At 38.7% G+C, this 25,554-nt stretch overlaps 1 protein-coding gene across 2 annotated transcripts in view; it reads right to left on the bottom strand.

The window, feature by feature from the left end:
• Positions 1–25,554, bottom strand: part of cep290 (centrosomal protein 290) — a gene marked incomplete in the record, with an annotated part of 103,571 nt that overhangs the window by 41,941 nt on the left and 36,076 nt on the right. For both annotated transcript variants that reach the window (XM_014017619.1, XM_014017618.1), the window contains 19 exon segments: positions 412–576; positions 653–1,108; positions 2,477–2,588; positions 4,544–4,695; positions 6,405–6,610; positions 8,118–8,229; positions 8,311–8,484; positions 9,432–9,662; positions 11,145–11,247; positions 11,323–11,438; positions 11,513–11,662; positions 13,907–14,065; positions 14,918–15,039; positions 15,574–15,649; positions 19,815–19,894; positions 21,652–21,718; positions 21,801–21,901; positions 22,021–22,183; positions 22,484–22,656. In XM_014017619.1, coding sequence (XP_013873073.1) covers positions 412–576; positions 653–1,108; positions 2,477–2,588; positions 4,544–4,695; positions 6,405–6,610; positions 8,118–8,229; positions 8,311–8,484; positions 9,432–9,662; positions 11,145–11,247; positions 11,323–11,438; positions 11,513–11,662; positions 13,907–14,065; positions 14,918–15,039; positions 15,574–15,649; positions 19,815–19,894; positions 21,652–21,718; positions 21,801–21,901; positions 22,021–22,183; positions 22,484–22,656 — 2,918 coding nt within the window.

Here is a 25,554-nt window from a genome sequence, read left to right as displayed (position 1 = left end):
ACCCAGAGCCACCCAGACCCCCAAAACCCCCAAAACACCTTATTCAAAATCAATGCAGTCCCGCGGCCCTCTGCGGCCCTAAGTTAKAAACTGTTGTTCTTTTGAGGCCCTCAAGGTGGCGCTCGTGGCCGAAATGTGGGCCCCGGCCCATGGGTTAAGAAACTCTGCTTTAAACGACTAAATAAAAAAAAGAACCTGTGAAACTGCAACGTGAAGTGGGTGCGAAAAGTTAGTCTGGAGCGTGTTTGTGTCTTTGTTTTTGTTTATTAAATAATGATATGATGGAATCTGTTGGGTTCTTGAACACTTAGGGTTAGAGTTGAATAATTTTAGAACCTTGTAAAAATCATATCATTATGTCTTACACAAGGAATACTAAAATTAAAAGACTATCCAGTAGAAGTTACTCACAGTGTTCAGCTGTATGATATCCTCTTCTAAAGACTTGATAGTTTGCTCCTGCTCTTCCAAAAGCCTCTTCAGGTATGTGATCTCCTCCTTTTGGACAACCAGCTCCCTGCCTTTCCTCAGCTCCTGAAGACGAGCCTCCTCCATCCATTTGTGCCATTCAGTTACCTGTTTCAAGTTTAATCTTATATCTAAGAAGTACAACAGAAGACTGTAAAAATACTTTCATTTGTTAACAACTGACCTTCTGGGCCCCTCTCCCATTTCTCAGTGTTGTGATGAGCTCCTCCAGCCCCTGCAGCCTCTGCTCCAGCTCCTCAGCCTTTCCTTCTGCTCTCAGCCTCTCCTCCTCAGCCTTCCTCCTCTCCTGCTGAGCTTTGGCTCTGTCCTCCTGCAGCTTCAGCATGGTCAGAGAGAACTTCTCTTGTTGGCGGAGTGGCAGCGCTCCAGCAAACTGCCTACGGAGTGACTGAATGGTCTGCCGAAGGTGCAAGCAGCGATTTCTGCCCTCCTGGCGGGTGAGAAACAGGGCTCGCTCGCTGGCCTCCAACTTCTGCTCAGCTCGCAGCTTACAGGCCTCCAGCTGCTGGGTGAGAGCAGTGCTGGCCTCCAGCTTTCCCAGAGCCACAGACTCACTGAGCTGCAGGGCGATGATGTGCTGGTGGAGCTTCGCAATGAGGGCCTTCTCATCTGACTGCGACTGAGAGAAAGAGACAAAATGAACCTTAACTGGTTAAAAACGATGTCTCATATAATGAATATGGCCTTATCTACGTATGTAATTATGATGAGCCCTAATTGGTCTGTCTGTAAAACATACTTTAGAGATTTAATGAGTGATTAAACCCCAATTCAACTTTTTTATTGCAGATAAACAGTCTACATTGGGCCTTAAGGATTTTGTCTTCATATTTCTGTGCAAATTGTGATGTTTTTGTGTAAATTTGTTTAATTCTGCAATATTTGGTTTCGTCTTGGTTCTGCCCTCTATGGGTTGAACGGTGGCTACTGGCAGCACAGCGGCTCAGTGGTTAGAACTGACGTCTCACAGCAAAAAGGTCCTGGTTAAGACCTGGGGTCTTTCTGTGCAAAGTTTGCTCGTTCTCCTCATGCTTGCATGGGTTTTCTCCGGCTACTCTGGTTTCCCCCACTGTACAAAAATATATACAATAGTTTGCCTTCAGGCCCAGGCCTCGTTTGAAAGAGATCTGTGGTCTCAATGGGATTTGCCTGGTTAAATAACAATAAAATAAAAACACTGCAGCTGAATATTGGTTATGAGTTACAACCGTAGAGCTTGGTTCATGTCTAAATCACAGCTCCTGTGTTCAGGTCTTTCACTCAGAGACACGCCCCTGTGGCGAGTCAGCACTTGGAATAGCGAGCACTGCAATGAAATTGGTTACTGCTTTGAACATTAGCCCATAATTTCAACACTCAGAAACTGAACCCATTCTTTCCTACCAATGTAATATAAGTAATGATATTAAAACAATATTAATAACAATTATTTTATTAACTATTTAACACAAATATGACATCCAAAGAAAGATTTTTACCAGCTTTTAGGCAAGATTCTGACGTTTCTGTAGATACTACATATTAATGAACCAATCGGTGGGCCAGACGTTGGTCACCCGTGGGCCACCAGTTGAATAGCCCCTGTCTCCCCCTTTCCCATTTTATCTTAGCAAAATAAAGTAAAACTAAAATACTACAAATAATGATGACTAAAAATGAAGGCAATAGTCTAGTGATGTTGTGGTACTTAAAGCTCAAATAACTGATGATAATAATAACCTCGATCATCAGTGGAAATACAATATTCTTAGATTATAAACATTTTTTTAAATAAACAAGCTGTTTCACAAAGAATTGCTACTTGTTTTTTTTTTTTTTTTTGCCAACAGAGCACATACACATCTGAATCGATCATTTTTATTGCATTTAAAGTGCACATGAAATATAACCCATGGTCACTGTAATCAAATGTAAATGGGAAATGAAAATCACTGGCATGTATCAGATTTAGCAAGCACTTGTGAAAATTCCAACAACTTATGTTTACCTGGTAGTCCAGTATCTGCCTCCTTAAACCCTCTACTTCGATTTCTTTAGACTTCTGCCTGGCCTGCAGAGCGGACACCTGCGTCATGGCTACATCGGACACCTCCTGAAGACTGTTAACACATGATGAATTTAGTTGTAGAGATATTAAACTAAAAGCAGACATCTTTGATATGTATCAGTCCAGAAAAAAGGAAATTAATCTCCAAAGTTTGAAGTTCAAATGTTTGAAAAGCTGGTTTATTTGGGATTCTAATACAAATATATATAAACTGCTCAAAAAAAATAAAGGGAACACTTAAACAACGCACGCTATGTCCAAGTAAATCAAACTTTTGTGAAGCACATTCAACTCTGTACAGAACAAAGTACTCAATGTGAATATTTCATTGATTAAGATCGGGAGTTAGCGTGCGTTGTTTAAGTGTTCCCTTTATTTTTTTGAGCAGTGTATATATAGTTGGCTTGTTTGAAGTGGATATCTTTGAAAAAGTTAAAAAAAAACTGATTTCCTCCCAAATGTAAAAAGCTCTTTTATTGACCACATTTGGTAGAATTAAAGTTTAAGTCTGACAAGATTAACAAGTTAACGCTAGTCTGAATGCAGCCAAGACCAAATCACTGCTGTCTAAAGGCTTAAACCAACTCCCCGCGAACTGCCGACGTCGGCACGGGTTGTCGCAGTTTAATGACGAAAATTACGTCAGTGGGCTTCGCAGCGTTGTGTCGACAGCCCCTTTTGGCACAAGCCCCCGACAGAACTTTTTGACCCCCCTCCCGTGTCGACGGTAATGTGTGATTGGTCTGAACTGAAAGCGCTCGGACGGACACAGCAGAAGAAAAAATAAACAAAAACTCGCTTCTGACTAGAGTAGACTGTTTTGAGCAGTTTTAAAGATAGACAAACTGAGAAAAACTCGTGTGTTTGTGCTGACAGCGCTATGCGCTGCATTTACTTCAACCACTCGGTTAAAAAAAAAATAAATAAATAAAACTGACTCGCTCCCCGAGCCGACCAGGAAGCAGAGTTTTATAAAGATAATCAAACCGTGAAAAACTCATGAATGAAGATAAACAGACATAACAGATAAACAGACATAACAGATTAACAGGCACGGAGGAATCTGAAACTGTGGAGCTTTTTAACCAGGACAGATGTGGATAAAAATCCGTCGGGTGAGTGACTTTTTTTTTTTTTTGCATCGCTGTTGAGGGGAGAAATTCCATGCAGTGACGTATGTTTCAGCTCGTCGGCGCAGTGTGCAGCAACTATGAAAGGTCTGTGCGAAAACGACTGCTGAACAACCACGTGACCGCGCATCGACCTGTCGACGTCGGAGCGAGTATGTTTCCACCTTAACAAACACGCTCCAGTCTTTAAGGTTTTGTGAGAGTTAATGCAAAGACTATCTATGTGTTTTAATCACCATCAATTTAACATTACGTGGTTATTTGTATAGAATTTGGAGGAGCAAACAGCCACAGCAGCAGCTGGCTGTAGAACTTCTGGTGCAGCCTGTGTTCAATTCTGAGTTTGTACAAATGGCTCTGATGTTTAAAAAAAGGAATAATTTTAATTCAAAAGCAATCCAAATTGGAAGTGGCTCAGTTATTCCAGCCCAAACAAATCCCAATGTTTCTGCTCTTGCAAATATTCAGAAAATTACATGTAAAAACACTATGCAATGTTCTGTGAATTGCTGTTAAAAGATTTATAGAACTGTTTCAGCTTGAGCAAATATAGAATTAATGAGATGAGGGAATTAAGACGGCAGCAACCCAATCTGTTGTTGATTCTGCTTCAACTATCCATTAGCTATGCAGTCCTGCCTGAATATGAACCTTTTATCTCTAAGTTGAGGTAATTCAAAAAACTATCTACAGACAGTAATATATTATTTGTCAAGACTTTTTTACAACACACTAATAAGAATCGGCTTAAATATCCCTTTAATATGTTGATTCAAACAAACCAATCTTATCTTTAAGAATACAAAAACATTCTTGAGTCCAAAATTTATCAGTGATTGTGAAAGTAGTTTTGAACGAACTCATCAATCCAACATACGTTGAGACCTCAATGCGAAGCTCAGCCTCTACTTTCTCCAGCTCTACGATCCTGGCTCTGTCAGCATCGCTCGCAGCTTTGCTGACGCTGTCTGCCAGCTCATCTCTTAGCTCCCGCTCAGTCCTTTGGGCCTCTGCATTCATCTTGGTCAGCTAAAGAAAAACAAATCACTCAATTAGATAACGAAATGCTCGTGTAAAGACAGTCTTTAACTGAAATCAGACACTGTGAAGTGATAAAACTGCCAAGCATCTGAGTAGTTTTGCAATTTTCTGTAATTAAATAATGTTTTTCTACGAGTTCTGCCCAGTGTGAACCCCAATTCTGTTTTTGGTGGAACATCCCCAAGTGTTAAGTTACCTTGACATGTTCTGTTCTGTATCTCTCTGATAACTGCCACATTTATATAATCTGACTTATCATTATAAGACGCTGTACTTATGTCTGTAACCTTGCTCTTATTTTGAAGTGCTCAGTACCGGGTGTTGGTTTGTCATTGGTTCTCTGTTAACATTTGTCARCCTGTGATTGGCTGCCTACAATTCCACCGGATTTTTATATTTGTCTGTTTCCTGTTTCTGCTTTAGTGCGAACTTGACAGATGTTCTGATTTCACATCTGCCAGGTTTCCCACTCGATCTCCTTTGCATTTATGCAATTTCTATTAAAGGGATCCACAATTAGTTGTAACATTAAACTTTAATTGATAAACATTTATTTTAACTGTAAAATAAAGACTGTAAAAATACTGTAGGCTGTTTAGTTTAGTAATTTTTTTAAAAATATATTTAACACGGACGGAGCCATTTTATTTGCATGCAACGCATTTTGGGTAAATGATGACATCAACTAGGTCATCGGTACGAGGCTGCTAGCGAGCTATATCCACCCTGAAGGTTAATCTTGGACATTATCTGATGATCGACTCTTTTAAATGAAACCAGAGAGCYTTGACAGAGAGGAGAAGGTAGAAATGACTCAGCCTGTAACTGAAAATATGGATGGAGYACAACAGAGCTGCTTCATGGAAGAAGAACCTCAGCTTAGCCTGCTGGCCTTTATGCTAGCACTGACGCTATATTGCCTTTTATATATTAGCTCGGCGCTAGCGTGACAAACAAGCTAAACTGAAGTCCTCCATCCATATTTTCAGTTGCAGACTGAGTCATTTCTGTGTTCCCCTCTCTGTCATGTGGATGGAGGACCTCAGTGATGAGAGGAGAACATGTAGCGCTGAGCTAATACATATATATGGTGATAGCGTCGGGGCTAACGCTAAAGCTAGCAGGCTAAGCTGAGGTTCTTCTTCCATGAAGCAGCTCTGTTGTCCTCCATCCATATTTTCAGTTGCAGGCTGAGTTTCTCCTCTCTGTCAACTCTCTCTGGTTTCATTTAAAAGAGCCAATCGTCAGATATTGTCCAAGATTAACCTTCAGGGTGGATATAGCTCACTAGCAGCCTCGCACAGATGACCTAATTGATGTCATCAATTTCCCAGAATGCTTTGCGTGTAAATAAAATGGCTCCGTCCGTGTAATATATTTTCAAACTTTTAGTTTAAAAATGATAAAAACTTAACATTCTACAGTATTTTTACAGTCTTTATTTTACAGTTAAAGTATATGTTTATTAAATAAAGTCTAATGTTACAACTAATCAGGGATCCCTTTAAATTATTTGAGACCAAGCCACGCAAGTTCACTTTGTTTATTTCATGTATTTCTGCCTGGTGGAATATTTTTCCATTACACTGTACATGTGATACAAAAAACATTAAACAAGGTGTGTATGTTTTCCAGAATCTTCAGCAATCATGACGAACACATTTTCTGTGCCTGACAGAGAAAAAGAAATCTCTTACCTCGGCAAACTTGGACTCCAGCTCTACGTTACGTTCCTCCACGTGTCTGAGGGAGTTCCTCATGTGTTCATACATTTTCTGGGCGTGCTCGGCTCTCTGCCGTTCATTCAGCTCCTTCATCTCTAAAGTGGTGATTTGTCTTGCAGCAGATACCATCTCGTTATTGATTGATGCCTTTTCTGCTTTGGCCATGCCAGTTTCTGTGGCTGATTGAAAACATGGACAGCGAGAGAACAAAATCTGAGATCTGCTTGAGTTAAACTGTGAGGCTATTTAAACTGAGCATAAACCAAAATGATTTTTTATTGAATGCAATTGAAATGGGTCTATGTACAATATAACTAGGGCAGGACAATATGGCAAAAATTTACATCATGATATAGCACTTAATTTCAAATTTGAATAATAAAAATAACTGAAAAACTGCCAAGAACACTTATTATTAACTGTAATGACAAACCTGGTGTCATTTAAAATATCTTTAATTAAAATTATGACTAGTCAGAACAAAAAGAGATATCTCTAATTTACTTTATGACTAGTCCTGATTTAGCTGTTCATACTGTATCTGAAATATATGTTTCAGGTAGTCAGTAATGTGTTGCATTAGATTCTCCATATAGTTTAATGGTTAATCTGACATCATTTATACAAGTCAGAATGTAATCAAAGACATCTCAAAAAGGTATTTTGTCAAGTCAAAGTATAATTAGAGATATCTTAATTAACTATGTCTTGTCATAAACAAATTGTAGATATCCAGAATGTGTTGAAGGCAATTATAGGTCACAGTGGAACCACTGAATTACAGTAGTTTTCCTTTCACAACTATTTTGTCTACTTCCTTTTTTAACAGTGTTCACTTATAGCTGTTGAGCTAATTTTGGCGTTGATATCCAGTGTGTGTGGGTAGCATTGTTAGCGTAATGTAAAAAGAGCAGTAGCGCTGAGCACTGCCCTTGAGCCTGTGGTGTACGTCATCACGTACTGACAGAGCGTGTATCCATCAAAATTAAAAAAATAAACATTTGAAATGTTTTCTATCACAATATACATCAATACTGAATTATTGTCCAGCACTTTGTACAACACTGATAGTTCAAAAAAACTCATCTGCAGATATTTTAGTCTGAATCTATATCAGAGGTGCCCAGAGTGGGGCCCGCGGGCCAAAACTGGCCCGCCAAGCCATTTGATTTGGCCCACCAGCAGTTGTCCTGGTTACTAGATTGTAATTACGTTAAGATTAAATATAAAATACAAGTAATTACAAGAGACATTTAGATTAGATTTAAGCCCATATATAGATTTGCACACCTTATAAGACCCCATATACTCAAATTTTAAATTATGAAAAGTCCCATGAGTCTTTGCTGCCTGAGCATACGCTGAATTTTCTCCATGTCCATGAGCTGAAAAAAAAATAAAGAATGTGGGTAACCACACTGGCTGCTAGCTTAATCATAAAAAATAAAACAACTTTACTTAAGTATTAAGCATTTCTTATATTATTGCATTTGGCCCGCGGCCCTCAGATTGATTTTAATTTTGGCCCTCTCAGGAAAAAAGTTTTTTAATTTTGGCCCTCTCAGGGAAAATGTTTGGGCACCCCTGATCTACATTATTGACACGAGATTGTCAGAACAACGCCACAGTTCAAATCTAGTGAACAGTCAGTAAAAACAGCCACAACAAGCACTGCTGTTTGTTTACCATTAGAACAGACGTTCTCCCAGGCTTGCTCTAAGGTTTTCAGTTTCTCTTTGGTGATCTCCAGCTCCTTATTTATGGAAGAGATTTGCTCTTGAAGAGATCTGTTTTCAGTCTGAGAGGCAGGAAACGTTAGTTAGCAACTAAAACAGACATACATGACATATTAATGAAACCACTTTTTGTGCTTTAATACCTCTAAATGTTCAAGGTTGGTGGTTCTCTGTATGAGGCAGCTGTCCCTCTGTAGCATGTCTCTGTATTTGACCGTTAGCTCTGTGTACTGCTTATTAGCCCTCTCCAGCTCTGACGCAGGCACACTATCATCCAAGGCCTTTTGTAGAGCTGCTATCTTAAAACCAGCCATTTCCTAAAGAACAAACAAAAAATGCAACCTTAAAGAGATTTGTTGAGGCTAGTGACAAAGGAATGAGACACAAAGAAGTGAAAAAAGAGGAGGGAGTAATTGAAGAAAATGAGGCAGAATAACAAAAGGTGAGGTGAGGAACAAAACTCAATGAGTTCTGTAGGATTAACCTGAATGAAAGCTTTACTCACATTAGCCTGTTTAAAATGGTTCCAGGACTAAGTGGACTGACTTTGTCCTAATTTATACTTTACAGATCCAAACAGCTAACATACAGTTTTGCCACAGTTGGGTGAGTGATCTCCTTTGTGACTGGCTGCTCTCCACTGCTGAATCTAACTCTTGTGTTTGCCTTAAACCAACCAAAGCACATACCAGGCATCTAAAAACATTCAGCTGCAATTGGTTGCAAAATATGGAGGACCGAATCGGACATAATTAGAAATAAAAGCAGAAATATATAAATGGCCCAATGAAAAAATAAAAACACTTAACCAGTTAATTAAAAAAGGAGAACTTTACCTCATGTTTTATATTTTCAGTGACCTTCATATTTATTTTTCCAGCTTAGTTACAACAAATATGTTAGCACAAGATTTAAATTTGACTATTTTTGTGTCTTTTAAATGTTTTTTTCATTGTTTTTTCACGCTTTTACATTTTTCTGTCTCCTGTTTTTACTTTACCTTATGCATTTCTGTCTGATTACGTAAATAAGGTGGGCGGTCCTTCCTGGGTCAGCTCCTCTACTATAGGTCAACAGACAGGAAGGAGCAGGATTCATGTGCAGATTGATGGTGTATGTTTGTGCTGCCTCCGTTTAGCTTAAAGTTCAAATTTTAGTTAAAAATAAAGGCACAGGTAAGTGTTTTCCTCCTTGCCTTTGTTTTGAACTAAACTTTAAACTTTACTTTTCAACACTGGGAAACAGAGAAAGAGCTTGTGCCTACCTTGTATCTTTGCAAGTAACCGATCCTCTGGATGACAGACGCCTGCATGCGGCTGCTGTCATCCCTCAGCTTGCCGTTCTCCTTGCGTAAGTGCTGCTCTTGCTCCAGCACAGTGGTGTAGCGCCGCGTGAGTTTTTTCTCGTTCACTTTCAAGATGGTCAGTTTGCGAAATGCTTCACTCAGCTGTCTTTTGATTTCGTCTGGAGTTTTCTGAAGAGTGTTCAGCAGGTCCTGATGATTGAAATGCTGGAGTTCAGATAAACTACCTCCACCCAAACATCACTTGTCAGGTTCCTAAATTTCATTTAGTGCAGGTTGTTAAGAACATATTTCAGATTTTTTTGGTGTGGTTCTGTGGAACATCTTATCTGTTGTAGATAGCTTTTTGAATGACCACAGTTTGGAGAGTTTATTTCAGGTTGGATTAATGAGTTAAAAGCTAGTTTGAATGTTTCAGGAGTAGATCTAAAACGGCCCAAACTCAAATAATTCACAGCGCAAACATTGCACATACCTTTTACATCACCATGCTCATATTTCAGTTTTTTTCCACAGAATTCTTGGGTAATTTGTAAGAAGAAACAGCAGCAACAGCACTTTGCTGTAGCACTTTTGTTAATAATATCACATTTCTGTCAGAATATTCATACAAGAAAATCTAATGAAGTTGTAAAGGTTTAAAAAATGGTGTTCAAACTAAATTTTCCATACAATTTAGAAGATTGTAGTTGTTTTAGAACGGCTTCAATACCTTTGGTTCTTGGCATCACTAGGACTATATCCTCAGTCCATTCAGAATAAAACTTATTTTTTGCCCAAACTGAGGTCACCAAAGAAATATCCACAACAGGAAAGACATCGGTTGTTTGAACCATTTTCATAAAACCCAATTTTAGAACATCTGAACGACTTTAATCTTACTGCATCTCCATACTTACTAAACTTTTAAAACATGTAACATATCCCCTTCAAAATGTCCCATCAAAAACTACATTATTTGATTGTGTTAGAGTAAATAGGATACAGTGGTGGGTACAGTTCCCCTAAAGCACTGAAGCACTAATAGGGGAAGTAATTTCCTGCTTAGTGCTTTAGGGCTTTTGCTACTTTTAAAATTGATTACTGGATTAGCACTTGCTAAATTTAGAAGCACTAACTGAGGTCTGTAAATGTTATTGATCAATGTTAATGTTAACAGCTGAGGGTGAAAGCTGTCAAACATTTTGTTCATATGTGTGTCACTGATCCACCAGGGGACAATATATTAACAATATATAAACCCAAATACAGCTGTGGAAAGTCAATGATAAGTCTTAAGAGAGCAACAACAAAAAAAGTCAATGATGATGAAGAAATAAATAAACTAAATAAACTAATAATATTTGGTTTCGTTTTCTACTGAAGTGACAAGAAAAAAAAGAGAGCAACATGGCAATATGTGACTCATGTTGTCTGTTGAAGAATGTTCATGAGTTAATTGGGTTATTTTAGTGCTTTAGAATTAGCTTTTGCTAAAACTTTCAGTGCATTAGTGCTTTAAAATTATGAGACCAAATATTTGAGTTAGTGTTTTAGGGCTAGTGGAACTATGTTTTAAATTAGTGCTGCCCACCACTGATAGGATGCACAGTATATAGGCAATGGTTTAAAAGTAATATATAATTTATATTTAAGAAAATGTGTTAATCTTTCAGGTTTTTCTTTATGACTTACATTAAACTGTTGAATTTTCACATCGTCCACCTGTTTTTGCTCCTCCAACTTATTCTTCATCTCTTTGAATGCTTCTTTTTCTTTTTGCCACTCTGCTTTCTCACTGAAATAGTCAAAAATGTTTTTAGTTTATGACAACTAAGTAATAATAATTAGAGTCTGTATCTTGTGAACTTACCTAAGATATTCCTTGTAGAGCAGTCCCTGCTGATGACTGACAACAGCAAACTTATCTTTGTATTCTTCCAGGGTTTCTATAAGTTTCTTGCTTTTATCCTCTTTATTTTTCAGCTCCTAATTAAAAGAAAAGATTGTTTAGGTTCACCCAGTTGATTTACAGTTAGGCTAAGTCGTCAAAGGACGCTGACCTGAAGCAGTCGAACAGCGTACTCATTCAGGGAGCTGATGACCTCTGTGCTGCTAGGCCCCAGCCCCTCAGGGAGGGTCAAAGGTCGGGGGAGAACTCTGCCGCTGCCCGACTTCCTGAGCAGTTCCAATTCATTTTCAAGTTGGTTCATCTGACAGGCAAAAGTGATGAAAATGTCAGAAAAAGCCCGCCAGTTATACTTTTCATCATACTACCTCGTTCATTTTCACAAAAATGCGTTCTTCATACATCAAAGAAGTTCTTCCATTTGCTTCAAAAGTTGCCTGAAACTCAGGGAGCAAGACATTTTTATGGGACTCCTGTCAGATCAGGTATTTGCAGAGACAGTAAAGTAAACAAAGACAAGAGAAAAATAATATTTGAATGTCAGAAACCCCCCAAGCCTCCATCTTGAGGAAAAAAAAAAATCCCACTGACCTCCCATTGAGTCCACACTGACATGCAGGCTCAGTGTAAGTAAACAAAGTTTGCACAGCCGTATCATTTACTGGTTTATGCACCTACGTTTGCACACCTCGATCATAAGTTTGACTATTTGTCACTGATTTAGTGACAGCTCCTTCAGTAGGTACATTTTTCCTTCAGTGAAGAGAAATAAACTCTTCATTCTCTGTTTATCATCACATCTATTTGGGTCATGTGCCAGCTAAACAGCAAAAAATTGACCTATTACAATATACAGGACTACAACTAGAGAAAACCAGAACCAGGAAGCTGAAGCCAACCTGGACAAGCGCCCCAAATCAGCTGGCTGCAATTCAAGTCCAACTCCTCCTTGTAAAATGGATGGGACAATATCCTGACTAAAACATAAAAAAATGCACTTCGGAGAAATTATTTTAGGTTAAATTTTAAGTAGTTTTTTGAGGCTTTAAGAAAAGTACCATGTTACACCATGATTGACAGTGTGACAGCTAGTTGGTGAGTTAGGAGGATGTGATGATGGCAGGACTTCCATTTCAAGGATACAACTCCACATATTGAGTGTGATGCCTCTGGCTTGAAAACAACAACAACAACATGTTGACACCCACAAAAAACAACATTTTGAGAGACACGAGAGAAAGCAAAGATTCTTTTTTTTTTTCAAACGTACTGAAATCCATGAGTGGACCCACTCTCTCTCGTCCGTCTAATTGCCAAATCAAGTCTTAGTCACAACGTTTAAACATTACCCTCACTTACTACAAAAAAATTAGGAATGGTTATATTATTCTTTCATTAAATGGTGCCTCCCAACTGCCAAAACCCGTGTGTTTTGATGGGTCTTGTTCTCTGTTTTGGTTTGATTTTGTTTTTATCATGTTTATTTCCCTTGTGTTCAGTTTATTTCCCAGTGTTTTCTAGTCACTCTCATTGTATTTCTCCTTAAGCCTACTCCTCAGTCCTGCACCTCCTATTCACACATTCCTTGTAATTATTAGCCTCACATGTTGCTACTTAACTCATCAACCTTAGTCCATTTATTATTCCAGCCTTCACTCACTTGTAGTCAATCGTTATGGTTTCACACTTTGTCTTTCTTGTGTTCTTTTTAATACATTGTGTTTTGCTGCCATTCCAGCTTTTTGTTTTTTATTAAATCTTTATTACTTTTATCCAGTCCTTGAGTCAGTCTAAATCCTTGGATCCAACCCCAACTAACAGTGACAAAATGATCGACTTTAAATAGGTCACAGCAGACCCATTTATCACTCTTTTTGAGTTTATGGCCTGAGAAGCTGCTAGGTCTGTGTGAAGGTTGAAGGATTAGAATATGCCACTGCCTGTTCACTTGAATGGGTTCCACGTGAAGCCTAACAAAAAGGTGATACACAAAGGTACTTTGTACTAATTTTACCACAAATCAATTTCCCCATGGGGACAAATAAAGTTTAAAGTAAAGTAAAAAGCTGGCAATTGTTGATACAAAGGCCAGAAACCTGGCCAGCAACTTTCCCTCATGATCGTTGATCAGCTGATGGTCCTGATGGGCCTCTGTAAACAATAGGTGATAATCAAGGTCATAATGATCGTTAGGCTGATGGTCCTGATGGGCCTCTGTAAGCAATTATTTTCACTAAAAGACGAGATAAAAAATGTACAAAAGTCAGTTTAATTTAAATAAAAAAAACTCTTACCAATCCACTACTGCAGTGGTGTCCAGAGTCAGTCCTCAAGGGCCGGTGTCCTGCGTGTTTTAGGTGCTGCCCTGGTTCAACACAGCTGAACCTAAGGATTGCCTAATTGTTAGGCCTTTGCTGGCATACTGACTTCTTGGGTTCAGCTGTGTTGAACCAGGGCAGCTCCAAAAACACGCAGGACACCGGCCCTTGAGGACTGACTCTGGACACCACTGCACTACTGTAATTCTTCACCCTATAATTAATTGTACCTTGTCTTTGACTCTGGCAAGCTGACTGAAGCTGGTAGTTGCCTCCTCTCGAGCAGATTTCAGCTCCTGCCTCAGCTCTTCATTCCTTCCCACCAGCTGATGGATTAGAGACTTGGGGTCTGACTCAGATCGCTCACCAAGGCTACCCACATCTGCAACCTGTGAGTGTGATGAGAGGCAATACGTGGTTAAAACAAGAACCAAAGATTACAGCCAGTAAGTAACAGACAAAGCCCCTGAGACAGGAAAGATCATTTTAGGCTTTGCCTGCATCTCATCTCATCTTATCTCATCTCATCACTCATTCTACCCTCATCACACAACATTTAGAAGGAAAACTAAACAAAGTTCTGAACATATTTACTGTTGGTCGTCTATTGCTGCTACATGATACTTGTGCAGATTTCTTCCTAAACATATCTGTAGCTGAAAAAACAAAAATATCTTCCTCTGCTGTCCTTAATGCAGCTTCTTATTTAATAAAGAAAAAAATAGACATCTTTATATTTGTCATTTGTACCTTGTTCCTTTTGTTGTGTAAAGAGTTGCCAAGTGACAGAAATAACAAAGACGGTCAATGTGAGCAGTTCACTGGATAATGTGACAATAAATACTACAACACTCATGTTTCTATGGGAATTTAAACATAAATCTTGTTCTTTTATCATGTCGGCCCATGAAGGCTGCTTTGATATATTTGGCTCGGCCACACTTTTCTTTTGTTCTGTTGTATTCTGCTTTAATTTCATTTATTCAACATCCCAACCTTTTTTAATTGGAGTTGTTCTACACACAGGTTGTCATATGTTTTGCTGTTTCTCTTGGCTAGAACAAACAATTACTTGATCTCAAAGAGGGAAACTGTCCAAGTTAAGTGAGTTGAATGTACAAACTATTTACCATTTAATAAGTTTTGGACGAATAAACAAAATTTGATCTAAACTTTTTATTTCTCCAGGTTCCTAAAAAACACAGTGTCAAACAATCACTTTTATTAGAAGAGATACTTACATTAGGCAACATTTTTCCACTGGGAACCAAACCATCACCTGACTCCTGATTAATCCTCACAGCATGAAGGACATCTTTCAGTGCAGCCTCCAGATCTCTCTTTACTTTGGACAGTTCTTCCACTGTGAGTTTACATAAAGATAGGAAAGGCAAAGCAAAAGCCTACAATAAATCATTTTTATTGCAAAGCAAACCAGGGGTGTCCTGATAGCAGTTTTCCTTAAACTGAGTATGAGAACAAGTAGTACAGTTTGGATACTTGATGATAATGAGTACCAATACTAAGCACTTTACTGAGTTAGAACTTAAACATTACTCAATGACTTTAAAACATATTTCTTTTATTTAGAACAAGGTGGCCCTTCTTCCTTATAGGCCAACAGCCCAGACTGGATTAAATAAAAAATATAATCATGATGTGCACTGTTGCCAAATTTTTAAATAAATAAAAACAAATAAGATTTTCTTTTAACTTGTATCAATTTCTTAAACATGGAACTAATAAACTCCAATTGAAATGCAAACGGTAACAAAATTAATGATTAGATACAAGTATCGATATTGGTATCGGTCCTGGGTATTGGTACATTTTTGTAAGAGTACTTGTAAAAATGCTGGTATCAGTAAGAAGACACCACTAAAGCAAACATACTTACATTTACACTGAAACTCAGTCTTGTGAAGTTCCAGCTCTCTCTCTTTGCTGCTCAGTTGTTTTTCAAGGTACTCATTCTGTAACGCAAAGTCCAAGTAATTTATGCTACTATGAAAACCTAACAAAAAATCTGAAAACATCACTTTGATTGAACAAAAATAATTACGATCAGCTGCATAAAAACTTATAGTCACTTAGTTTAAGAGCTGCCTGGTCCCTGTATAACCAAAGGTTGAGTTGTCGCTGAGTTGCCTGTTAGCTTTAGCGTTAGCCCCGATGCTATCACTGTATTAGCTCAGCGCTACACATTCTCCTCTTGTCACTGAGGTCCTCCATCCACATGACAGAGAGGGGAATGCAAAAATGACTCAGTCTGTAACTGAAAATATGGATGGAGGACCTCAGTTTAGCTTGTTAGTTTGTCACGCTAGCATAGAGCTAATACATATATGGCAATATACGTTGGCGCTAGCACAAAGGCTAACAGGCTAAACTGAGGTTCTTCTTCCATGAAGCAGCTCTGTTGTCCTCCATCCATATTTTCAGTTACAGGCTGAGTCATTTCTACCTTCTCCTCTCTGTCAACGCTCTCTGGTTTCATTTAAATTCAATTCAATTCAATTCAATTCAATTCAATTCAATTCAATTCAAAAATACTTTATTGATCCCAGAGGGAAATTAGGTGTTGTTGTAACTCATTTAATTATAAACTTATTGTAGATGCTGATGGCTGTGGGCAGGAAAGATCTTCTTTAGCGGTCTGTATTACAGCGAAGTTGAAGAAGCCTCCGACTGAAGACACTTTGTTTTTCTATGACAGTCTGATGAAGAGGATGGTCAGGGTTGTCCACAATGTTCTTGATTTTATGTAAAATCCTTCTTTGCACCATCATCTCCAGAGATTCCACAGTCGTCCCCAGAACAGAACCAGCCTTCTTTATCAGGTTGTTTAGCCTTTTTAGGTCCCTGGCTCTGATGCTGCTAAAAGAGCCAATTGTCAGATATTGTCCAAGATTAACCTTCAGGGTGGATATAGCTCGCTCACACTGAGGACCTATCCACGTCATCATTTACCCAGAATGCTTTGTGTGTAAATAAAATGGCTCCATCCGTGTTAAAATATATTTAAAAAAATCACAAAACTAAACATCCTACAGTATTTTACAGTCCTTATTTTACAGTTAAAATATATGTTTATCAAATAAAGTCCAATGTTACAATAAGGGATCCCTTTAATTCTTAGAACAGTCAAGTTTGTTCTTGGTGTGGTGTGGACTTCACCAGGACTATTCCTTTGTCTGAAACTCTGTTTGTGCTGTTTATAGTCAGGAATTGCAGGTGCAGCCATGGTCAGAAGGGAATCTGGTTTTGGAACCTCAGGGTAAATGGTAAATGGCCTGAACTGATATAGCACTTTATCAAGTCCAAGGAGTCCAAAGCGTTTTACTCTTCAATCACTCACACTGATAGCGGTAAGCTACATTGTAGCGACAGCAGCCCTGGGGCACACTGACAGAGGTGAGGCTGCCACACACCAGCACCACCACCAGCAGACAAAAGTGTGTTAAGTGTCTTGCCCAAGGACACAACGACTGAGATGGACCGAGGGGGGATTCGAACCGGCAAACTTCCAGTTACAGGACGAACTCCTGCCTCCCGCTGCCACTGTTGTCATCTTGTCCCTTTTTGCAATTTTGATGTGGTTCTGTTGGTTCAAGCTATGGCCTTTAGTGAGCACTGAGGTGTTTCCCAGCTGAGTTTGAAGCAACTCTGCTAAGTCTGATGTCCTGGTCTCAAGTGACAAATACTTCCTCCAGGTCGAGGGAAAACCTTTGCACCAAGTGGAGGACTTCCAAGGCCTTGTTCACAGAAATGTGGGCATTACTGTGATAAGAAAGGTATCTGGTCTGTCTGAGGTCAATGAAGTCACGTGGCAAGCCTGCCTACCCAATTCTATCCCAAAACCCTGATAAAAGCTATGATAATGTTATCAACTTGAGTTTGTATTGGTCTTGGTTGTGTTTGAAAGTTGGAATGAGTCAAAAAAGTCATCAATCCAGTAGAGGAGGAGTTGGTTGGTTTGAAAAAATAAAACAAAACAGATATTCAGAAGCAGTGGATACAGGGAAAGCTGGAGGATGTTTTTTTCCTGACGACAGGATGCTTTCTGGGTGCGTTTCTCTGGAAGGTTTCATGAACAACTAATTCTAAAGCTTCTAAAACTTTTGTTATCACAGTTATGTAAAAGTCCAATTTCTATTCTAAATAGTCAACCAAGTGTGAGGTTTAAGTTTATTTTCATTGTTTCCTAACTGCCGAAAAACAAAATTTAAAGCCACATTTATGCTGCAATACAGACAGTTTTAAAAGCTTTCAAACATTAAAGCAACACTGTTTAACTATTATAATACGAACATGAATTAATACGCAAATACAGCCAGCTCTCAGAGGGACATTCAGATTTTTGAAAATGGGGTTTTCTAAACACGTTATGAAATTTTTTTTTACTTTTTTAGAAAGAGTTCAAAAGATTTGATGCCCAAATAACTGCGCAGAAAACCCAGTTCAGCTCTGAGTAAAAATATTTCTTCTCTGATCTAAAAACTCCATCTCATGCTTAGAGTCACTGTCTGTGTGTGGCCCTGAGTCTAATCAGAACACAAAAATGCAATGGCTTCTAACGTCCGTCTGGTTATGTTTAAGCTTCACGTGTCCCTAACAACCCAAAATATTAGAGAACACAAGTGGTCACAGCACTGGGGGTGGTGCCTTTTATATGTCAACATTGATATGTAAACTATTCTGTTTATCCTGCAGGGGATGAACAAAAATAGACTTGTTGATTCTCTTACTGGTTAAAGGGGCAATATCATGTAAAATCAACGTTTGAGTTTTATATCATGTTATAATGTTATACTCTCATAAAATACATGCCCAAAGCCTTGCTTTGACTCATTCATGCATGTTTGAGAAATCCTGCAGCGTTTTTAGGCAGCCATGCTGAGGAGCAAAAGGTGGGGACCAGAAATGCCCCTGAGACGTGTCTTTAAGCTGAACTTCCTCATGGCAGAGCACACCCTACCCCTCCCCACACACCCCGCCTATGACTCCTGCAGGCTCTCGGGTGAAACTGAAAGTGAAACTTAAACTGTCAGCTAAGCTCCAGTACTTCTCACTCAGTGAAGCTCTTTTCAGATTAAAAATACCTTTGAGGAAATGTATTTTCAGATGCCAAGTAAACTGCATCATAGCGCGTGCACGACCCACCCCCTGCACCGAAATGGGACAGGACAGAAGCGGAAGGTGGTTCTTAAAGAGACAGAGACCAATTTCAAGGCGTTTAGAAGAGGAAGTGATGAGAAGACAAGTTTATTTTCCATTTAAACATAAAAACAGCATTTTAATAACAACTAAAGGTGACATAGATACTTCAATATGGTATAGTATTTAAATATATGCCTGAAAAACACATAATATTGCCCCTTTAAAGTAAACGACTGCGATCAATTACAAAAGAAAAAAAGATGAGTGTATCTAAATTCAGTTAATTAATCACAAAATTCCCTTCAGCCTGTTAAATATAGCTTTTTGAACATAAGTTTGAAAAAATAGATCTATTTTGACCAACCTGACAGCTACTAACTAGTCAGAAGAAGGCCAAGACTGTTCCAGTCTTAAAAAAATTCATAGTGCTTCATGTAAAAGCAAATATGTAAACTTTTACACCATTGGTTCTTAACCTGGGGGGTCTGCACCCCTCTAGTGTTGAGGTTGCCAGAGAGCACAGGGAAAGCCCATAACATTGTCTGCTCAGAGGTGAAAATGTCAATTTGTTGTTTGTATATAAAAATCACCAAAACAAGTCCAATGCATTTTTTCCCTTTTCCAGATAAAAGTTTGAAACTCTCCACTTTATTCTGTTCATAAAAAGATAGAAGTTGAACAAGTCTTTGGGAGAGGAGGGCGGCAACGAGGGATTGGGGGCAGCAGCTAGACTTGGACGCTAGAAAAGGGGCCTTGAGGAAAACAGGTTGGAAACCACTGCTTTACACCATAATCCAGGTATCGATAACAAATAAGATATTTATCATTCAGAACCTTTCTGTAAGTCTCATAACCTGATAGGTTAATCACCCAGTTGAATTTACATAGAAGTCACTCATACTATTTTACTATTTTTGCAGTCCGAAATTTATTTATTTTTATTTTTTTTGCAGGAGAAATGTAAGAAGTGAAGTTCACCTTGTGTCTGATCTCTTCATCTGGTGTTTTCATGCTTGGTCTAAAATCTTCCACCAGCTGCAGACTTGACTGTGGGATCCCTGCAGACACACATGATTGAGAACAAAAATCTGTCTACCAAGTTTGAACTTTGAGACAGAAATAAAACAAGGCTGATGACAATGTCAGTTATGCATATTATAATAAGCTATTCCAACAGAACTGCACAGTGAGTAAAAGTGACTTAAAAAAACAGATTTTGAAACTTTTACGTAGTGAAAACTTCATCAGGCCTGAGCGTTAATTTTTTTCAGACATACATCCAATAACTGGATCGTTTAATATGCAAGTTTTATAACAGGCAATTTACTTGCTTTAATGTACAAGTACAATCACACAAATTTGAACATTAATTTTTCCATTCTATTCCCATATCACCACAGCATCGAACCCCAAATAATTAAAAAACAATTTTAAACTGTTTCACATCTATTGCGTTCTAATCCAAACTAAAGCCAGAATTTGCGTGAGAACAGTTTAAAACGCAGCTGAAGTCTGTCCTCTGTTGTTTAATTTGTTTACAGTTGTCGAACAGAAACACTTTGTTCCATCTCCAATAAGAAGCCTTACTTGTTTTTGGTCTCAGGAAGAAAAAAAGAAGCTCATCCTTAAAATCTTTGTCTCTTGAACTTGTTAGACATGGACACAACTTTGAGTCTGAACCCTACATCTAACAAAAAGTAAAAGGAGGGTCTACACAAAGTGTTTGAAAGAAACAGTGTTGTTTAGCATGTTTAGTTTGTGAAAAGAACAACTTTTCTTGTCTGTTTTTAAATTTGATTTGCAGTGGTGGGCACAGCTCACCAAAACCATAGCTCCACAACATCTAAACGACTACACAATTTCTTTAGTTCCACTAATGATAAAAAGCTGAATTGAAATCAGTGTAAGGGAGGCTAATGCTAAACTGTTAAAACATGATCTTATTAATAACCAGGCCATATGACATTCAGTGCAGAATACAACAGTACTTGGATTAGTTAGTTTGTGCAAACGTCTCTCCAGCATTTAGTTCATGTTTCTATTCTCCTGCTTCAGACCTCTCCATCATACGGTGTGTCAGATTTACAGTTAACTTTACTTCAACACAATATCAAACATAACCTAAATCTGTAAAATGCTTCATAGATCACAGATTAAAATGTTTGAGAAAATAGTTTGTTTTATAAGTCAGTAGGCGGAGCTACAACTGTTTACTCAATCTAGACGAGCAGAGAAGGGGATTGATAAAGCCGGAAATTCAAATTTACAAGCTGTGAAATCGTGTTTCTGCTCATTTAGTTTTTATATTTAAACATTATTAACACTAAAAATAAATATTTATATGCCCCAGATTAAAGCAAAGATGAGTCTTTGTTTTTTATTTTTGCAACCAATTCAGAAAATGCTGTCTGTGACAAAATGATGTCTTTGCTGCAAAGGATGCTGGGAAAACTGTAAACTAAAACTGTCACTGAGAAGGTTTTGTCTGTATTGAAAAGGAAACTCCAAAAAAAAAAAAACTTGTAATCTTAAGACTTTGGAATATTTAGCAAGTTAATCAACGTCTTGAAATAAATTTTGTGAGATTTAACCGTAGAGTAAGTTACCAAAAATATATAGTGGAAATAATGTCCGTTAATGCATCATGAAATTAATGCAAAAGCTAAACCACTCAGAAAAATATTGGTTCTGCTTTTAGCGAGTTAGCGAATGAGCAGAACTGTGCCCACCACTGTTGATTAGCATATCTCAGGTTATAAATACGGCAATAAGAAATGAACAGAATATTTGCTACAATTTAAGCCGATTATTTCACCTCTTTCCTTCACCATACACCTGATTTGTTTCTTTAACTCCAGCCGTTCCTCTTCTAGTCGTTCAATCTAAACAGAAACCAAACAAATAAATTGGAGGAGGTCAAACCTGACAAAAGTGAGTGTATAAACCTGTTTGATTCATTTTTACCTCTTTTGCAAGAACTTGGTTTTCTGCTTTGTACTGTCGTTGTCTGAGGTCTTTGGCACGCCTAAATTCGGTCAGATCCACTTCCTGCTCTGGTTGCAGACCTGCTCAAAAAGAAAAAAATATGAAAAGTCACATGTTTAAGTTTCATAGCTTTCAAAGAATTGGTGCTGTTTCAGTGCACTGAGAAACAAGAACAATATTGTTTTTGAAACATTCTGACCCAGTTTTTCCCGGAAGTCCTCATTTTCATCCATGAGGTCATTGATTCTCATCCCAAGCTGGTTGATTTCTTTGGTCATGGCCTCTGCCTCCCGATCTCTCATTCTAATTTGATTATTACACTCTTTGATCTCCGCAACTGCTGACTCCAGGCCATAAATGCCCTACCATACACAAACAGGGCATCCATCAAAGATCACGTCTTTATTTCCTTGTTATTTTGTCTCACACATTTTCTGCGTTGAAAGTTATTTGTATTTTGCTGTGGTGATAAAAGTTGACCCAAAAACCTTGTTGATCATACCAGTCATACAGGCACTGAATTATTCTTATACAGATGATGGAAAAAAAATCAAAGCTTCACTTCTAGGAATTTAAAAATCATCAAATTTGATTTGGATAAAAATAAGTCTCGGATTCCAAAGTAAAAACAAAGGGGTGAGAGATGGTATTTGTAGACTCACCGACTCATACTGGCTCAAACGGTTTAAAGCCTCAATAAGGGCTTTGTCTTTTTCTTCAGCGTGAGCTTCTGCTTGTCGTAACACCTGCTCTGCATCCATGGCTCTGGTCTCTGCAGCTTTCAGCTTGGACTTTAGCTCCTCTATCTTCCTCTGCTGTAGAGTTGTAGGTAGACCTTTTGGAAAGCAAAGCAAATCAATATGTTCTCTGTTAAAAGAAAGCATTAAATGCTTAGAATGTAAAAATATATTACTACAGTGAATCTGTGTTTCCCAGCCAAAGAACCTGTTACACATGGTCCACTTAACTCACAGGCTGCAATTCAAATGCAATTGTAAAAAATATTTGACAACGATCAAGTTTCACTGATTTTATTTAGTGCCAGTGCTTAGGCATTGTAGCATCCTAATTACTATTTAGTTTTTAATCATTTACCCACCCATTATCTCCCACATGTTCCAGAGTTGGGTCACAGGGACAGCAGCTTAAACAGACCTCTTCACTACAACAAGCCCACATCTATCATTCTCAAGCTCCATTTTTCCATCACTCATGAACAAAACCTCAAAAAACTTCAACTCCTCCACCTGAGGCAGAAACTCACCTCAACCTTGAGAGAGCAATCCAATCTTTTCTGACTGAGGACCATGGACTCAGATTTGGAGGTGCTAATCCTCATCCCAGCTGCTTCACACTCAGCAGCGAACCACCCCAGTGCGAATTTGTGGTCAAAGGCACAATGAATTTGTGGTCAAAGGCACAATGACGCCAACTGCAAATAGCATGTCTGAACCGGACTCCCTTTGCCCCTTGACTGCACCAAGAAATTGTCCGTAAAAGTTATGAACAGATTCAGTGACAACGGGCAGCCCTGGCAGAGTCCAACTCCCACCCTGAAGGAGTCGAACTTACTGCCAGCAACCAAACAGGTTCTGCGCAGAGATCAGTTTTTTATATCTGTCTGTACACAGTATGCCCGAGTCTGTGGGGGATTTAAGGACAGGGATGCCCTTATATTTGGAACACATCATCTGGTTTCCCTTTTTGAAGAGGGGAACCACCAACATGGTCTGCCAATCCAGTGGCATTTCCTCTGATGTCTATGCGATGTTGCAAAGGTGTGACAACCAAGACCACCCCACAATGTACAGAGCCTTAAAGAAATCAGGGAAGATCTTGTCCACCATCAGAGCCCTGCTGCCACAGACCTTTTCAACTACCTTAGTGATCTCAGCCCAAGTAAAGGACAAACCAACCTCAAAGTCTTCAGACTCCGCTACCTCTATGGAAGACATGCTGTTGGGATTGAGGAAGTCCAAGAAATATTCATTTCACCTCCCAACATCACTGATTGAGGTCAACAGCAGCCCACCTTCAGTGAACACATTAGTAAAGTGATGTTTTCCCCAACTCAGCCACCCCATGGTTTGCCAGAATCTCCTCAGAACCGATCAAGAGTCTTTATCAAAGGCCTCACCAAACTCCTCCCACATCAGAGCTTTTGCCTCAGTAACATCCAGAGCAACCACTCCCTTGGCCTGCTGATACTCCTCAGCGGTCTCTGGGTTTCTGCCAAACAACAAGGCCCAGTAGGACTCCTTCTTCAGCTTGACACCCTCCCAAACTTGGAGTGTCCACCACAGAGTTTGAGGATATTTTTATTTATTTTGGCCACAGCTCAAGGCAGCCGCCTAAACAACTGAGGCACAGAACATGGTCCACTTGGACTCAATGTCCCCCACATCAGCTGGGATGAGGTTAAAGTTATGTTGGAGGTGTGAGTTGAAGACCTTTCTGATGGGTTCTTCTGCCAGGCACTCCCAGCAAATCCTCACTTCACATTTGGGTCTACAAAGTCTGTCTGGCATCATCTCCCGCCGTTTGATCCAAGTCACTCTTGGGAGGATTATCACTTGACAGCTCATCTCCTCTCATCACTCAAGTGTTCAAAATATACACTCATTTATTTTTTGTCACAATTTTTGATTGGCTCCTAATACCGCAGTTTTGAAAAAACACATGCAAAGAAATACATCAGAATATTGATGTATTTATTTACGTACCTAAATTTATTGTATTAGAAAAACACAAATTATTACCGTATCAGTATTACACATTAAGTAAATGCACTGGAATTAGTTCAATAGCTGAACTTCAAAAGTAGTCCCAGAGCAAGTAAAGGAGAAAAGTCATAATTTATTACACAAGTGTACAGACCAAACAACTGACAAAACAGACCATAAAACAATGTACTTTAAATGTCATACTCTATAATTCTCAAAGCCTAGGTGAAAATATTTTTGGAGTAAATGACGGCTTTGTTTTTAGCCAAATTTTCAGTTTCTTAAAATGATTAACTGTCAGTCTCTGACATGTCCCAGTACTTTATTCCATGAAGGTTTTCCTCCAATCGACACCAACTTTTGACCAAGTTTTCCATCTTGCTTTAACACAGTCCTGTCTAATTAGAGCTCTGGAATTTATTTTAGCATTATATTTCTGAATAAACTAACTTAATGGTGGGAGGGCAAGCCCATTTGAAAGCATAAAAACAAGACATAGGTCAATAAATATTTGATAGTTTTCAAAGTCTAGAATATTACATTTACTGATGACACATCAAAAGCTGCCTGTCCAAGATTTAACTGTCTTTTTTAAATGAGATAGGTTTTAGCACATTTGCTGCAGTAAATGGGCTGCTGTAGGACTTGTGGTTTTCTCTAACCCCCCAAAACACATACTGTATATCATAACTATAATTGACTTCCATTGTATCTGAGCGCAGAATTATCCCCGCCCCTCGCACAGTGATTGCTGGATGGGCACCAGTGACCCCTGTGAACCTGAAGAAGTGGGTATACAGTAGATAATGGATGGATGGATGAGCACAGAATTATATCTTCAAAAGCCGAAGTGGAAGCGAGGGGTCTGCATAACGTGGGATGACCAAACTTTTCTGTCTGTCACAGATCAGGGCGTTTTTCAATGCCACAGTGGTTTGCAAAAGTATTCATACCCCTTGAACTTTTCCATATTTTGTCACATTACAACCACAAACATAAATATATTTCAC

Source organism: Austrofundulus limnaeus, unplaced genomic scaffold, assembly GCF_001266775.1.
Source record: "Austrofundulus limnaeus strain Quisiro unplaced genomic scaffold, Austrofundulus_limnaeus-1.0 Scaffold173, whole genome shotgun sequence".
In the NCBI taxonomy this organism is placed as follows: Eukaryota; Metazoa; Chordata; class Actinopteri; order Cyprinodontiformes; family Rivulidae; genus Austrofundulus; species Austrofundulus limnaeus.
This window is presented reverse-complemented; position numbering and strand designations above follow the sequence as displayed.